Source organism: Oncorhynchus keta, unplaced genomic scaffold (assembly GCF_023373465.1).
Source record: "Oncorhynchus keta strain PuntledgeMale-10-30-2019 unplaced genomic scaffold, Oket_V2 Un_contig_1896_pilon_pilon, whole genome shotgun sequence".
Taxonomy (NCBI): Eukaryota; Metazoa; Chordata; class Actinopteri; order Salmoniformes; family Salmonidae; genus Oncorhynchus; species Oncorhynchus keta.
In genome coordinates, this window is record NW_026281212.1 from 125001 (window position 1) to 141558 (window position 16558).

At 43.8% G+C, this 16558-nt stretch overlaps 1 protein-coding gene across 1 annotated transcript in view; it reads right to left on the reverse strand.

Annotated features, from left to right (window-relative positions):
- Nucleotides 1–16558, reverse strand: part of myo15aa (myosin XVAa) — a 213306-nt gene that overhangs the window by 95461 nt on the left and 101287 nt on the right. Inside the window, exons 24-26 of the mRNA XM_052504244.1 lie at nucleotides 13537–13604; nucleotides 9868–9972; nucleotides 6787–6862 (exon numbers count right to left, since the gene is read on the reverse strand). Coding sequence (XP_052360204.1) covers nucleotides 6787–6862; nucleotides 9868–9972; nucleotides 13537–13604 — 249 coding nt within the window. The remainder of the gene's footprint in view (nucleotides 1–6786; nucleotides 6863–9867; nucleotides 9973–13536; nucleotides 13605–16558) is intronic.

A 16558-nucleotide genomic window follows, 5' to 3' on the forward strand; every position in this document is an offset into this window, starting at 1 on the left:
CTATATACTATTAGTCTATAGGTCTAGAGACTAGAGCTGTGTTCCAATACCCATACTAACATACTACATACTACATACTACATACTATATACTATTAGTCTATAGGTCTAGAGCTGTGTTCCAATACCCATACTAACATACTGTATACTACATACTATATACTATATACTATTAGTCTATAGGTCTAGAGACTAGAGCTGTGTTCCAATACCCATACTAACATACTGTATACTATATACTATATACTATATACTATTAGTCTATAGGTCTAGAGACTAGAGCTGTGTTCCAATACCCCATACTAACATACTGTATACTATATACTATTAGTCTATAGGTCTAGAGACTAGAGCTGTGTTCCAATACCCATACTAACATACTGTATACTATATACTATATACTATATACTATTAGTCTATAGGTCTAGAGACTAGAGCTGTGTTCCAATACCCATACTAACATACTATATACTATATACTATTAGTCTATAGGTCTAGAGACTAGAGCTGTGTTCCAATACCCATACTAACATACTGTATACTATATACTATATACTATTAGTCTATAGGTCTAGAGACTAGAGCTGTGTTCCAATACCCATACTAACATACTGTATACTATATACTATATACTATATACTATTAGTCTATAGGTCTAGAGACTAGAGCTGTGTTCCAACACCCATACTAACATACTGTATACTATATACTATATACTATATACTATTAGTCTATAGGTCTAGAGACTAGAGCTGTGTTCCAATACCCATACTAACATACTGTATACTACATACTATATACTATATACTATTAGTCTGTAGGTCTAGAGACTAGAGCTGTGTTCCAATACCCATACTAACATACTGTATACTATATACTATATACTATATACTATATACTATTAGTCTATAGGTCTAGAGACTAGAGCTGTGTTCCAATACCCATACTAACATACTGTATACTATATACTATATACTATATACTATATACTATTAGTCTATAGGTCTAGAGACTAGAGCTGTGTTCCAATACCCATACTAACATACTATATACTATATACTATATACTATTAGTCTATAGGTCTAGAGACTAGAGCTGTGTTCCAATACCCATACTAACATACTGTATACTATATACTATATACTATTAGTCTATAGGTCTAGAGACTAGAGCTGTGTTCCAATACCCATACTAACATACTATATACTATATACTATATACTATTAGTCTATAGGTCTAGAGACTAGAGCTGTGTTCCAATACCCATACTAACATACTGTATACTATATACTATATACTATTAGTCTATAGGTCTAGAGACTAGAGCTGTGTTCCAATACCCATACTAACATACTATATACTATATACTATTAGTCTATAGGTCTAGAGACTAGAGCTGTGTTCCAATACCCATACTAACATACTGTATACTACATACTACATACTATATACTATTAGTCTATAGGTCTAGAGCTGTGTTCCAATACCCATACTAACACACTGTATACTACATACTATATACTATATACTATTAGTCTATAGGTCTAGAGACTAGAGCTGTGTTCCAATATCCATACTAACATACTGTATACTATATACTATATACTATTAGTCTATAGGTCTAGAGCTGTGTTCTAATACCCATACTAACACACTGTATACTACATACTATATACTATATACTATTAGTCTATAGGTCTAGAGACTAGAGCTGTGTTCCAATACCCATACTAACATACTGTATACTATATACTATATACTATTAGTCTATAGGTCTAGAGACTAGAGCTGTGTTCCAATACCCATACTAACATACTGTATACTACATACTATATACTATATACTATTAGTCTATAGGTCTAGAGACTAGAGCTGTGTTCCAATACCCATACTAACATACTGTATACTATATACTATATACTATATACTATTAGTCTATAGGTCTAGAGACTAGAGCTGTGTTCCAATACCCATACTAACATACTATATACTATATACTATTAGTCTATAGGTCTAGAGACTAGAGCTGTGTTCCAATACCCATACTAACATACTGTATACTATATACTATATACTATATACTATTAGTCTATAGGTCTAGAGACTAGAGCTGTGTTCCAATACCCATACTAACATACTGTATACTACATACTATATACTATATACTATTAGTCTATAGGTCTAGAGACTAGAGCTGTGTTCCAATACCCATACTAACATACTGTATACTATATACTATATACTATATACTATTAGTCTATAGGTCTAGAGACTAGAGCTGTGTTCCAATACCCATACTAACATACTGTATACTATATACTATATACTATTAGTCTATAGGTCTAGAGACTAGAGCTGTGTTCCAATACCCATACTAACATACTGTATACTACATACTATATACTATATACTATTAGTCTATAGGTCTAGAGACTAGAGCTGTGTTCCAATACCCATACTAACATACTGTATACTATATACTATATACTATTAGTCTATAGGTCTAGAGACTAGAGCTGTGTTCCAACACCCATACTAACATACTGTATACTACATACTATATACTATATACTATTAGTCTATAGGTCTAGAGACTAGAGCTGTGTTCCAATACCCATACTAACACACTGTATACTACATACTATATACTATATACTATTAGTCTATAGGTCTAGAGACTAGAGCTGTGTTCCAACACCCATACTAACATACTGTATACTATATACTATTAGTCTATAGGTCTAGAGACTAGAGCTGTGTTCCAATACCCATACTAACATACTGTATACTACATACTATATACTATATACTATTAGTCTATAGGTCTAGAGACTAGAGCTGTGTTCCAATACCCATACTAACACACTGTATACTATATACTATATACTATTAGTCTATAGGTCTAGAGACTAGAGCTGTGTTCCAACACCCATACTAACATACTGTATACTACATACTATATACTATATACTATTAGTCTATAGGTCTAGAGACTAGAGCTGTGTTCCAATACCCATACTAACACACTGTATACTATATACTATATACTATTAGTCTATAGGTCTAGAGACTAGAGCTGTGTTCCAATACCCATACTAACACACTGTATACTATATACTATATACTATTAGTCTATAGGTCTAGAGACTAGAGCTGTGTTCCAACACCCATACTAACATACTGTATACTACATACTATATACTATATACTATTAGTCTATAGGTCTAGAGACTAGAGCTGTGTTCCAACACCCATACTAACATACTGTATACTATAAACTATATACTATATACTATATACTATTAGTCTATAGGTCTAGAGACTAGAGCTGTGTTCCAATACCCATACTAACATACTGTATACTATATACTATATACTATTAGTCTATAGGTCTAGAGACTAGAGCTGTGTTCCAATACCCATACTAACATACTGTATACTATATACTATATACTATATACTATTAGTCTATAGGTCTAGAGACTAGAGCTGTGTTCCAATACCCATACTAACATAAGTATACTATATACTATATACTATTAGTCTATAGGTCTAGAGACTAGAGCTGTGTTCCAATACCCATACTAACATACTGTATTACATACTATATACTATATACTATTAGTCTATAGGTCTAGAGACTAGAGCTGTGTTCCAATACCCATACTAACACACTGTATACTGTATACTATATACAATTAGTCTATAGGTCTAGAGACTAGAGCTGTGTTCCAATACCCATACTAACATACTGTATACTATATACTATATACTATTAGTCTATAGGTCTAGAGACTAGAGCTGTGTTCCAACACCCATACTAACATACTGTATACTATATACTATATACTATTAGTCTGACATCTTGCGGCTTCATTAATAATGTCCATTGAGAACGCTCGACGACTATACCACTTAGCTAAGAATGACGTGAATAATCAAGTCATTAGGTTGGTTCCCTCCGGCAGAGGACTCTCGTCTGTGTGCCAGAGAGCGCAGAATAACTGACGATTTCAGAGGACTCTCGTCTGTGTGCTAGAGAGCGCAGAATAACTGACGATTTCAGAGGACTCTCGTCTGTGTGCCAGAGAGCGCAGAATAACTGACGATTCAGAGGACTCTCTGCCAGAGAGCGCAGAATAACTCTGTCTGTGCCAGAGAGCGCAGAATAACTGACGATTCAGAGGACTCTCGTCTGTGTGCCAGAGAGCGCAGAATAACTGACGAGGATTCAGAGGACTCTCGACTCTCGTCTCTGTGTGCCAGAGAGCGCAGAATAACTGACGAGGATCTCGTCTGTGCAGAGGACGATTTCTCGTCTGTGTGCCAGAGAGCGCAGAATAACTGAATTTCAGAGGACTCTCTGTGTGCCAGAGAGCGCAGAATAACAGACGATTTCAGAGGACTCTCGTCTGTGTGCCAGAGAGCGCAGAATAACTGACGATTTCAGAGGACTCTCGTCTGTGTGCCAGAGAGCGCAGAATAACTGACGATTCAGAGGACTCTCGTCTGTGTGCCAGAGAGCGCAGAATAACTGACGAATTCAGAGGACTCTCGTCTGTGTGCCAGAGAGCGCAGAATAACTGACGAATTCAGAGGACTCTCGTCTGTGTGCCAGAGAGCGCAGAATAACTGACGAATTCAGAGGACTCTCGTCTGTGTGCCAGAGAGCGCAGAATAACTGACGATTTCAGAGGACTCTCGTCTGTGTGCCAGAGAGCGCAGAATAACTGACGAATTTCAGAGGACTCTCGTCTGTGTGCCAGAGAGCGCAGAATAACTGCGATTTCAGAGGACTCTCGTCTGTGTGCCAGAATAACTGACGATTTCAGAGGACTCTCGTCTGTGTGCCAGAGAGCAGAATAACAGAATAACAGACGAATAATTTCAGAGGACTCTCGTCTGTGTGCCAGAGAGCGCAGAATAACTGACGATTTCAGAGGACTCTCGTCTGTGTGCCAGAGAGCGCATAATAACTGACGATTTCAGAGGACTCTCGTCTGTGTGCCAGAGAGCGCAGAATAACAGACGATTTCAGAGGACTCTCGTCTGTGTGCCAGAGAGCGCAGAATAACTGACGAATTCAGAGGACTCTCGTCTGTGTGCCAGAGAGCGCAGAATAACTGACGAATTCAGAGGACTCTCGTCTGTGTGCCAGAGAGCGCAGAATAACTGACGAATTTACCAACGCTCAAAACCTGTTGAACACGAGCCGGGGGTCAGTAAACATCCTCAAAGAAAGCGTCATTAAATGGAGGCCAACAGTTACATTCACCAACGCTCTGGATAACACGAAAACAGCCCAACCAGCTCTGCTCGGGAGAGTAACATGGTCAGAGTCGGCTGTTCTCTCATTATGTGTCTGGAAGTAGCTAGCCAACGTTAGCCAGTTAGCTCGGGTGCTTTTGACTGCCGTTGTGAGGTCAGAACTCTCGGATCAATCAGAGTGTCCAGTGTCCGTTTTGAGAGCGAAACGCAATGTACGAACACGCAGTTGGGTAGTTAGTTAGATAGCATATAGTTAATATACTGGCAGGTTTGATGTATTGGTAGCCAACTAACGTTAGGTAGCTAACTAACATACCGGTACATACTGCTGTAATGATTTGGTACAGTGGGGCAAAAAAGTATTTAGTCAGCCACCAATTGTGCAAGTTCTCCCACTTAAAAAGATGAGAGAGGCCTGTAATTTTCATCATAGGTACACTTCAACTATGACAGACATAATGAGAAAAAAATTCCAGAAAATCACATTGTAGGATTTTTAATGAATTTATTTGCAAATTATGGTGGAAAATAAGTATTTGGTCACCTACAAACAAGCAAGATTTCTGGTTCTCACAGACCTGTAACTTCTTTAAGAGGCTCCTCTGTCCTCAACTCGTTACCTGTATTAATGGCACCTGTTTGAACTTGTTATCAGTATAAAAGACACCTGTCCACAACCTCAAACAGTCACACTCCAAACTCCACTATGGCCAAGACCAAAGAGCTGTCAAAGGACACCAGAAACAAAATTGTAGACCTGCACCAGGCTGGGAAGACTGAATCTGCAATAAGTAAGCAGCTTGGTTTGAAGAAATCAACTGTGGGAGCAATTATTAGGAAATGGAAGACATACAAGACCACTGATAATCTCCCTCGATCTGGGCCACGCAAGATCTCACCCCGTGGGGTCAAAATTATCACAAGAACGGTGAGCAAAAATCCCAGAACCACACGGGGGACCTAGTGTATGACCTGCAGAGAGCTGGGACCAAAGTAACAAAGCCTACCATCAGCAAGGGCATTGAAGATGAAACATGGCTGGGTCTTTCAGAATGACAATGATCCCAAACACACCGCCCGGGCAACGAAGGAGTGGCTTCGTAAGAAGCATTTCAAGGTCCTGGGGTGGCCTAGCCAGTCTCCAGATCTCAACCCCATAGAAAATCTTTGGAGGGAGTTGAAAGTCTGTGTTGCCCAGCAACAGCCCGAAAACATCACTGCTCTAGAGGAGATCTGCATGGAGGAATGGGCCAAAATACCAGCAACAGTGAGTGAAAACAGTGTGAAGACATACAGAAAAGGTTTGACCTCTGTCATTGCCAACAAAGGGTATATAACAAAGTATTGAGATAAACTTTTGTTATTGACCAAATACTTATTTTCCACCATAATTTGCAAATAAATTCATTAAAAATCCTACAATGTGATTTTCTGGATTTTTAGAACTATGATAGACAAAGTGAGAAAAATAATTCCAGAAAATCACATTGTAGGATTTTTAATGATTTTATTGACCTACTGTGTTTCCTGGAGGAGGGGTGGTGCTGGGCGGGGTTCAGGCTGGCCTGGTAAGGGCTCTCTGGAGCTTCTTCAGTCTGGAACGAGATAAAGAGAGTGACAGGGTTGATGTTTTCGTTTTTTATTTCACCTTTATTTAACCAGGTAGGCCCAGTTGAGAACACCTTTATTTAATCAGGTAGGCCCAGTTGAGAACACCTTTATTTAACCAGGTAGGCCCAGTTGAGAACACCTTTATTTAACCAGGTAGGCCCAGTTGAGAACACCTTTATTTAACCAGGTAGGCCCAGTTGAGAACAAGTTTTCATTTATAATTGCGACCTGGCCAACATAAAGCAAAGCAGTGAGACAGAAACAACACAGAGTTACACATGGAATAAACCAACGTACCGTCAATAACACACTAACCCCTAACCCCTAACCCTAACCCATGGAATAAACCAACATACAGTCAATAACACACTAACCCTAACCCCTAACCCTAACCCCTAACCCTAACCCCTAACCCTAACCCTAACCCCTAACCCTAACCCTAACCCCTAAACCCTAACCCCTAACCCTAACCCTAACCCCTAACCCTAACCCCTAACCCTAACCCCTAACCCTAACCCTAACCCCTAACCCCTAACCCTAACCCCTAACCCCTAACCCTAACCCTAACCCCTAACCCCTAACCCTGTATGGAGAAGGTACTGCTCTGTTTCAGCTGGTATGGTCAGTCTAGCTGTATGGAGAAGGTACTGCTCTGTTTCAGCTGGTATGGTCAGTCTAGCTGTATGGAGGAGAAGGTACTGCTCTGTTTCAGCTGGTATGGTCAGTCTAGCTGTATGGAGCTGGAGAAGGTACTGCTCTGTTTCAGCTGGTATGGTCAGTCTAGCTGTATGGAGAAGGTACTGCTCTGTTTCAGCTGGTATGGTCAGTCTAGCTGTATGGAGAAGGTACTGCTCTGTTTCAGCTGGTATGGTCAGTCTAGCTGTATGGAGAAGGTACTGCTCTGTTTCAGCTGGTATGGTCAGTCTAGCTGTATGGAGAAGGTACTGCTCTGTTTCAGCTGGTATGGTCAGTCTAGCTGTATGGGAGAAGGTACTGCTCTGTTTCAGCTGGTATGGTCAGTCTAGCTGTATGGACTGCTCTGTTTCAGCTGGTATGGTCAGGTACTGCTCTGTTTCAGCTGGTATGGTCAGTCTAGCTGTATGGAGGAGAAGGTACTGCTCTGTTTCAGCTGGTATGGTCAGTCTAGCTGTATGGAGGAGAAGGTACTGCTCTGTTTCAGCTGGTATGGTCAGTCTAGCTGTCTGGAGAAGGTACTGCTCTGTTTCAGCTGGTATGGTCAGTCTAGCTGTATGGGAGAAGGTACTGCTCTGTTTCAGCTGTATGGTCAGTCTAGCTGGTATGTACTGCTCTGTTTCAGCTGGTATGGTCAGTCTAGCTGTCTGGAGAAGGTACTGCTCTGTTTCAGCTGGTATGGTCAGTCTAGCTGTATGGAGGAGAAGGTACTGCTCTGTTTCAGCTGGTATGGTCAGTCTAGCTGTATGGAGAAAGTACTGCTCTGTTTCAGCTGGTATGGTCAGTCTAGCTGTATGGAGAAGGTACTGCTCTGTTTCAGCTGGTATGGTCAGTCTAGCTGTATGGAGGAGAAGGTACTGCTCTGTTTCAGCTGGTATGGTCAGTCTAGCTGTATGGAGAAGGTACTGCTCTGTTTCAGCTGTATGGTCAGTCTAGCTGTATGGAGAAGGTACTGCTCTGTTTCAGCTGGTATGGTCAGTCTAGCTGTATGGGAGAAGGTACTGCTCTGTTTCAGCTGTTATGGTCAGTCTAGCTGTATGGAGAAGGTACTGCTCTGTTTCAGCTGTATGGTCAGTCTAGCTGTATGGAGGAGAAGGTACTGCTCTGTTTCAGCTGGTATGGTCAGTCTAGCTGCATGGAGAAGGTACTGCTCTGTTTCAGCTGGTATGGTCAGTCTAGCTGTCTGGAGAAGGTACTGCTCTGTTTCAGCTGGTATGGTCAGTCTGCTGTCATGGAGAAGGTACTGCTCTGTTTCAGCTGGTATGGTCAGTCTAGCTGTATGGAGAAGGTACTGCTCTGTTTCAGCTGTATGGTCAGTCTAGCTGTATGGAGAAGGTACTGCTCTGTTTCAGCTGGTATGGTCAGTCTAGCTGTATGGAGAAGGTACTGCTCTGTTTCAGCTGGTATGGTCAGTCTAGCTGTATGGAGGAGAAGGTACTGCTCTGTTTCAGCTGGTATGGTCAGTCTAGCTGTATGGAGGAGAAGGTACTGCTCTGTTTCAGCTGGTATGGTCAGTCTAGCTGTATGGAGGAGAAGGTACTGCTCTGTTTCAGCTGGTATGGTCAGTCTAGCTGTATGGAGGAGAAGGTACTGCTCTGTTTCAGCTGGTATGGTCAGTCTAGCTGTATGGAGGAGAAGGTACTGCTCTGTTTCAGCTGGTATGGTCAGTCTAGCTGTATGGAGGAGAAGGTACTGCTCTGTTTCAGCTGTTATGGTCAGTCTAGCTGTATGGAGGAGAAGGTACTGCTCTGTTTCAGCTGGTATGGTCAGTCTAGCTGTCTGGAGGAGAAGGTACTGCTCTGTTTCAGCTGGTATGGTCAGTCTAGCTGTATGGAGGAGAAGGTACTGCTCTGTTTCAGCTGGTATGGTCAGTCTAGCTGTATGGAGGAGAAGGTACTGCTCTGTTTCAGCTGGTATGGTCAGTCTAGCTGTATGGAGGAGAAGGTACTGCTCTGTTTCAGCTGGTATGGTCAGTCTGCTGTATGGAGGAGAAGGTACTGCTCTGTTTCAGCTGGTCAGTCTGCTGTATGGAGGAGAAGGTACTGCTCTGTTTCAGCTGGTATGGTCAGTCTAGCTGTATGGGAGAAGAAGGTACTGCTCTGTTTCAGCTGGTTATGGTCAGTCTAGCTGTCTGGAGAAGGTACTGCTCTGTTTCAGCTGGTATGGTCAGTTTGTATGAATATGTTTGAATATGTTTGAATCCTTCTTGTATTTTAATTTGTGGATTCAAATTGAGTATTTAAAATGTGTGTGTGTGTGTCAGTGTGTGTGTTTGTGTGTCAGTGTGTGTCCTCACATGGCTGGAGGTGCGGGGGGGTGGTTGTGTGGGAGGGGCCTGGGGGGCGAGGGAAGACAACATCTGCTGCTGGATAGCCATGGCCTGCATGGTCATCTGCTGCGCCTGAAAAAACAGGAACACAGTAGTATTACAGTAGTATTACAGCAGTATTACAGTAGGATTACAGTAGTATTACAGTAGTATTACAGTATCATAGCCATGTCCTGCATGGTCATCTGCTGCGCCTGAAAAAACAGGAACACAGTAGTATTACAGTAGTATTACAGTAGGATTACAGTAGGATTACATTATTATAGCAGTATTATAGTAGTATTACAGTAGTATTACAGTAGTATTACAGTAGGATTACAGTATTATAGCAGTATTATAGTAGTTTTATAGAAGTATGGTGGCAGTATTACAGTAGGATTACAGTAGTATTACAGTAGTATTATAGAAGTACTGTAGCAGTATTACAGTAGAATTACAGTAGTATTACAGTATTATAGTAGTATTATAGAAGTACTGTAGCAGTATTACAGTAGGATTACAGTAGGATTACAGTATTATAGTAGTATTACATTAGTATTATAGAAGTTCTGTAGCATGTTTATAGTAGTATTACACTATTATAGCAGTATTATAGTAGTATTACAGTAGTATTATATCATTACTACAGAGCATTATAGTAGATTACAGTATGATTATAGCAGTTTATAGTACATAAGCTGAATCGTACAATACCGGATCCGACACTCGTCGGCTGTGGCAGGGCTTGCAAACTTTTACGGACTACAAAGGGAAGCACAGCCAAGAGCTGCCCAGTGACACGAGCCTACCAAACGAGAGAAATAACTTCTATGCTCGCTTCGAGGCAATCAACACTGAAGCATGCATGAGAGCATCAGCTGTTCTGGATGACTGACTATGTGATCTCACGCTCTCCGTAGCCGATGTGAGTGAGACCGTGAAACAGGTCAACATTCACAAGGCCGCAGGGCCAGACGGATTATCAGGACGTGTACTCCGAGCATGCGCTGACCAATGTCTTCACTGACATTTTCAACCTGTCCCTGACCGAGTCTGTAACAACAACATGTTTTAAACAGACCACCATAGTCCCTGTGCCCAAGAACACTAAGGTAACCTGCCTAAATGACTAACGACCCATAGCACTCACATCTGTAGCCATGAAGTGCTTTGAAAGGCTGGTCATGGCTCACATCAACACCATCATCCCAGAAACCCTAGACCCACTCCAATTTATACACCGCCTCAACAGATCCACAGATGATGCAATCTCTTTTGCACTCCACACTGCCCATTCCCACCTGGACAAGAGGAACACCTATGTGTGAATGCTGTTCATTGACTACAGCTCAGCGTTCTACACCATAGTGCCCTCAAAGCTCATCACTAAGCTAAAGACCCTGGGACTAAACAACTCCCTCTGCAACTGGATCCTGGACTTCCTGACGGGCCGCCCCCAGGTGGTAAGGGTAGGTAACAACACATCTGCCACGCTGATCCTAAACACAGGAGTCCCTCAGTGGTGCATGCTCAGTCCCCTACTGTACTCCCTGTTCTATCATGACTGCACGGCCAGGCACGACTCCAACACCATCATTAAGTTTGCCGATGACAGTGGTAGGCCTGATCACCGACAACGATGAGACAGCCTATAGGGAGGAGGTCAGAGACCTGACCGTGTGGTGCCAGGATAGAAACCTCTCCCTCGACGTGATCAAGACAAAGGAGTTGATTGTGGACTACAGGAAAAGGAGGACTGAGCACGTCCCCATTCTCATCCACGGGGCTGTATGTAGTGGAGCAGATGGAGAGCTTCAAGTTCCTTGGTGTCCAAAAAACGAACATGTTCCAAGCACATCAAGACAGTGGTGAAAGGAGCCTACGACAAAGCCTCAGATTCAAAAGCCTATTCCCCTCAGGAGACTGAAAAGATTTGGTCCTCAGATCCTCAAAAAGCCTTTCCCTCAGGAGACTGAAAAGATTTGGTCCTCAGATCCTCAAAAAGCCTTCAAAAGCCTATTCCCCTCAGGAGACTGAAAAGATTTGGTCCTCAGATCCTCAAAAGCCTATTCCCCTCAGGAGACTGAAAAGATTTGGTCCTCAGATCCTCAAAAAGTTCTACAGCTGCACCAAAAAGTTCTACAGCTGCACCGTATTGAGAGCATCCTGACGGGTTGCATCACCACCTGATATGGCAACTGCTCGGCCTCCGACCGCAAGGCACTACAGAGGGTAGTGCGTACGGCCCAGTACATCCCTGGGGCCAAGCTTCCTGCCATCCAGGACCTCTATACCAGGCGGTGTCAGAGGAAGGCCCTAAAAATTGCCAAGGGCTCCAGCCACCCCAGTCATAGACTGTTCTCTCTGCTACCGCACGGCAAGCTGTACCGGAGTGACCAAGTCTAGGTCCAAAAGGCTTCTTAACAGCTTCTACTCCATAAGACTCCTGAGCAGTTGATCGAATGGCTACCCGGACTATTTGCATTGTCCCAAACCACCCTCCACATTCGGCTGCTGTTTATTCTCCATGCATTGTCACTTTACCTTGTTACCTCGACTAACCGGTGCCCCCGCACATTGACCCCCTTTATATAGCCTCGCTACTGTTATTTCATTATTGCTCCTTAATTATTATTATTATTTTTATATATGTATTTTTGATTTATTCATTATTTGTTATTTTCTTACTTTACATTTTTTTATTTTTTTATTTTTTACATTTTTACTTCAGTTTAATTTAGAAAAAGACTTTCACTGTAAGAGCCTACAATTGTTCTATTCGGCGCATGTGACAAATAAAATTTGATTTTGAATTGATAGTTTTTATACTGAACTAAAATAAAATGCAACAATTTCAAAGATTTGACTGAGTTACATCATAGAAGGAAACAGTCAATTGACTGAGTCACAGTTCATAGAAGGAAACAGTCAATTGAAAGACATCCATTAGGCCATAATCTATGGATTTGGGCAGGGGCACAGCCATGGGTAAACCTGGGAGGGCATAGGCCCACCCACTTGGGAGCCAGGTCCTGCTAATCAGAATGAGTTTTCCCACAGAAAACGGGCTTTATCACAGACAGAAATACTCCTCAGCACCTCCCCCCCCACCCCCACCCTCTCCCTCCTCAGACAATCCCGCAGGTGAAGAAGTCGGATATGGAGGTCGTGGTTACACGTGGTCTGCGGCTGTGAGGGCGATTGGACGTACTGACTAATTCTCTGAAATGTCGTTGGAGGCGGCTTATGGTAGAGAAAAGAACGTTCACATTTTGGGCAACACCTCTGTTGCGCATTCCTGCAATCAGCATGCCAATTGCACCATCCTTCATGACTTGAGACATCTGTGGCATTGTGTTGTGTGACAAAACTGCACATTTTAGAGTGGCCTTTTATTGTCCCCAGCACAAGGTGCACCTGTGTAATGATCATGCTGTTTAATCAGCTTCTTGATATGCCACACCTGTCAGGTGGATGGATTATCTTGACAAAGGAGAAATGCTCACTAACAGGGATGTAAACGAATTTGGGGACAAAATTTGGGAGAAAGAAGCTTTTTGTGCGTCTGGAACATTTCTGGGATCTTTTGTTTCAGCTCATGAAACATGGGACCAACACTTTACATATTTTTGTTCAGTATAGTATAATGAGACAAACCAGTATGATGGCTTGCTGGTTGATGATGGTCTGTTGCTGCTGAGCCATCCCTGTCTGTTCTGGAGAACCTGGAGAAACACACAGACAGACAGTTTCAACACAACTAGAAACAACCGTCCTCCTCTTGAGATACAAAAAGATGAACACACACACGGTAGGGTGCAGGGTTAGTGTCTGACTCGGTAGGGTACAGGGTAGGGTACAGGGTTAGTGTCTGACTCGGTAGGGTACAGGGTAGGGTACAGGGTTAGTGTCTGACTCGGTAGGGTACAGGGTAGGGTACAGGGTAGGGTACAGGGTTAGTGTCTGACTCAGTAGGGTACAGGGTAGGGTACAGGGTTAGTGTCTGACTCGGTAGGGTACAGGGTAGGGTACAGGGTTAGTGTCTGACTCGGTAGGGTACAGGGTAGGGTACAGGGTTAGTGTCTGACTCGGTAGGGTACAGGGTAGGGTACAGGGTAGGGTACAGGGTTAGTGTCTGACTCAGTAGGGTACAGGGTAAGGTACAGGGTTAGTGTCTGACGGTAGGGTACAGGGTAGGGTGACAGGGTTAGGGTCTGACAGGGTTAGTGTCTGTAGGGTACAGGGTTAGTGTCTGACTTGGTAGGGTACAGGGTTAGGGTCTACAGGGTAGGGTACAGGGTTAGTGTCTGACTCTGTAGGGTTCAGGGTTAGTGTCTGACTTGGTAGGGTACAGGGTTAGTGTCTGACTTGGTAGGGTACAGGGTTAGTGTCTGACTCGGTAGGGTACAGGGTTAGTGTCTGACTCGGTAGGGTACAGGGTAGGGTACACGGTAGGGTACAGGGTTGGTGTCTGACTCGGTAGGGTACAGGGTTAGTGTCTGACTCGGTAGGGTACAGGGTAGGGTACAGGGTAGGGTACAGGGTTAGTGTCTGACTCTGTAGGGTTCAGGGTTAGTGTCTGACTTGGTAGGGTACAGGGTTAGTGTCTGACTTGGTAGGGTACAGGGTAGGGTACAGGGTTAGTGTCTGACTCGGTAGGGTACAGGGTTAGTGTCTGACTTGGTAGGGTACAGGGTTAGTGTCTGACTTGGTAGGGTACAGGGTTAGTGTCTGACTTGGTAGGGTACAGGGTTAGTGTCTGACTTGGTAGGGTACAGGGTAGGGTACTGGGTTAGTGTCTGACTCAGTAGGGTACAGGGTTAGTGTCTGACTCAGTAGGGTACAGGGTTAGTATCTGACTTGGTAGGGTACAGGGTAGGGTACAGGGTTAGTGTCTGACTTGGTTGGGTACAGGGTTAGTGTCTGACTTGGTAGGGTACAGGGTTAGTGACTGACTTGGTAGGGTACAGGATAAGTGTCTGACTCGGTAGGGTACAGGGTAAGTATCTGACTCGGTAGGGTACAGGGTAGGGTACAGGGTTAGTAACTGACTCAGTAGGGTACAGGGTTAGTGTCTGACTTGGTAGGGTACAGGTTTAGTGACTGATTCAGTAGGGTACAGGGTTAGTGTCTGACTCAGTAGGGTACAGGGTTAGTGTCTGACTTGGTAGGGTACAGGGTTAGTGTCTGACTTGGTAGGGTACAGGTTTAGTGACTGATTCAGTAGGGTACAGGGTTAGTGTCTGACTCAGTAGGGTACAGGGTTAGTGTCTGACTTGGTAGGGTACTGGGTTAGTGTCTGACTCAGTAGGGTACAGGGTTAGTATCTGACTTGGTAGGGTACAGGGTAGGGTACAGGGTCTGACTTGGTTGGGTACAGGGTTAGTTTCTGACTCGGTAGGGTACAGGGTTAGTGACTGATATGGTAGGGTACTGGGTAAGTGTCTGACTCGGTAGGGTACAGGAGAAGTATCTGACTCGGTAGGGTACAGGGTTAGTGTCTGACCCGGTAGGGTACAGGGTAGGGTACAGGGTTAGTGTCTGACTTGGTAGGGTACAGGGTAGGGTACAGGGTTAGTGTCTGACTTGGTAGGGTACAGGGTAGGGTACAGGGTTAGTGTCTGACTTGGTAGGTACAGGGTAGGGTACAGGGTTAGTGTCTGACTCGGTAGGGTACAGGGTTATTGTCTGACTCGGTAGGGTACAGGGTTAGTATCTGAACCGGTAGGGTACAGGGTAGGGTACAGGGTTAGTGTCTGACTTGGTAGGGTACAGGGTTAGTGCCTGACTTGATAGGGTACAGGGTTAGTGCCTGACTTGGTAGGGTACAGGGTAGGGTACAGGGTTAGTGTCCGACTTGGTAGGGTACAGGGTTAGTGCCTGACTTGATAGGGTACAGGGTTAGTGTCTGACTTGGTAGGGTACAGGGTAGGGTTCTGGGTTAGTGTCTGACTCAGTAGGGTACAGGGTTAGTGTCTGACTCAGTAGGGTACAGGGTTAGTATCTGACTTGGTAGGGTACAGGGTAGGGTACAGGGTTAGTGTCTGGCTTGGTTGGGTACAGGGTTAGTGTCTGACTTGGTAGGGTACAGGGTAAGTATCTGACTCGGTAGGGTACAGGGTTAGTGTCTGAATCGGTAGGGTACAGGGTAGGGTACAGGGTTAGTGTCTGACTCGGTAGGGTACAGGGTAGGGTACAGGGTTAGTGTCTGACTTGGTAGGGTACAGGGTTAGTGTCTGACTCGGTAGGGTACAGGGTTAGTGTCTGACTCGGTAGGGTACAGGGTTATTGTCTGACTCGTTAGGGTACAGGGTAGGGTACAGGGTTAGTGTGTGACTCGGTAGGGTACAGGGTAGGGTACAGGGTTAGTGTCTGACTCGGTAGGGTACAGGGTTATTGTCTGACTCGGTAGGGTACAGGGTTAGTATCTGAACCGGTAGGGTACAGGGTAGGGTACAGGGTTAGTGTCTGACTTGGTAGGGTACAGGGTTAGTGCCTGACTTGATAGGGTACAGGGTTAGTGCCTGACTTGGTAGGGTACAGGGTAGGGTACAGGGTTAGTGTCCGACTTGGTAGGGTACAGGGTTAGTGCCTGACTTGATAGGGTACAGGGTTAGTGTCTGACTTGGTAGGGTACAGGGTTAGTGTCTGACTCAGTAGGGTACAGGGTTAGTGTCTG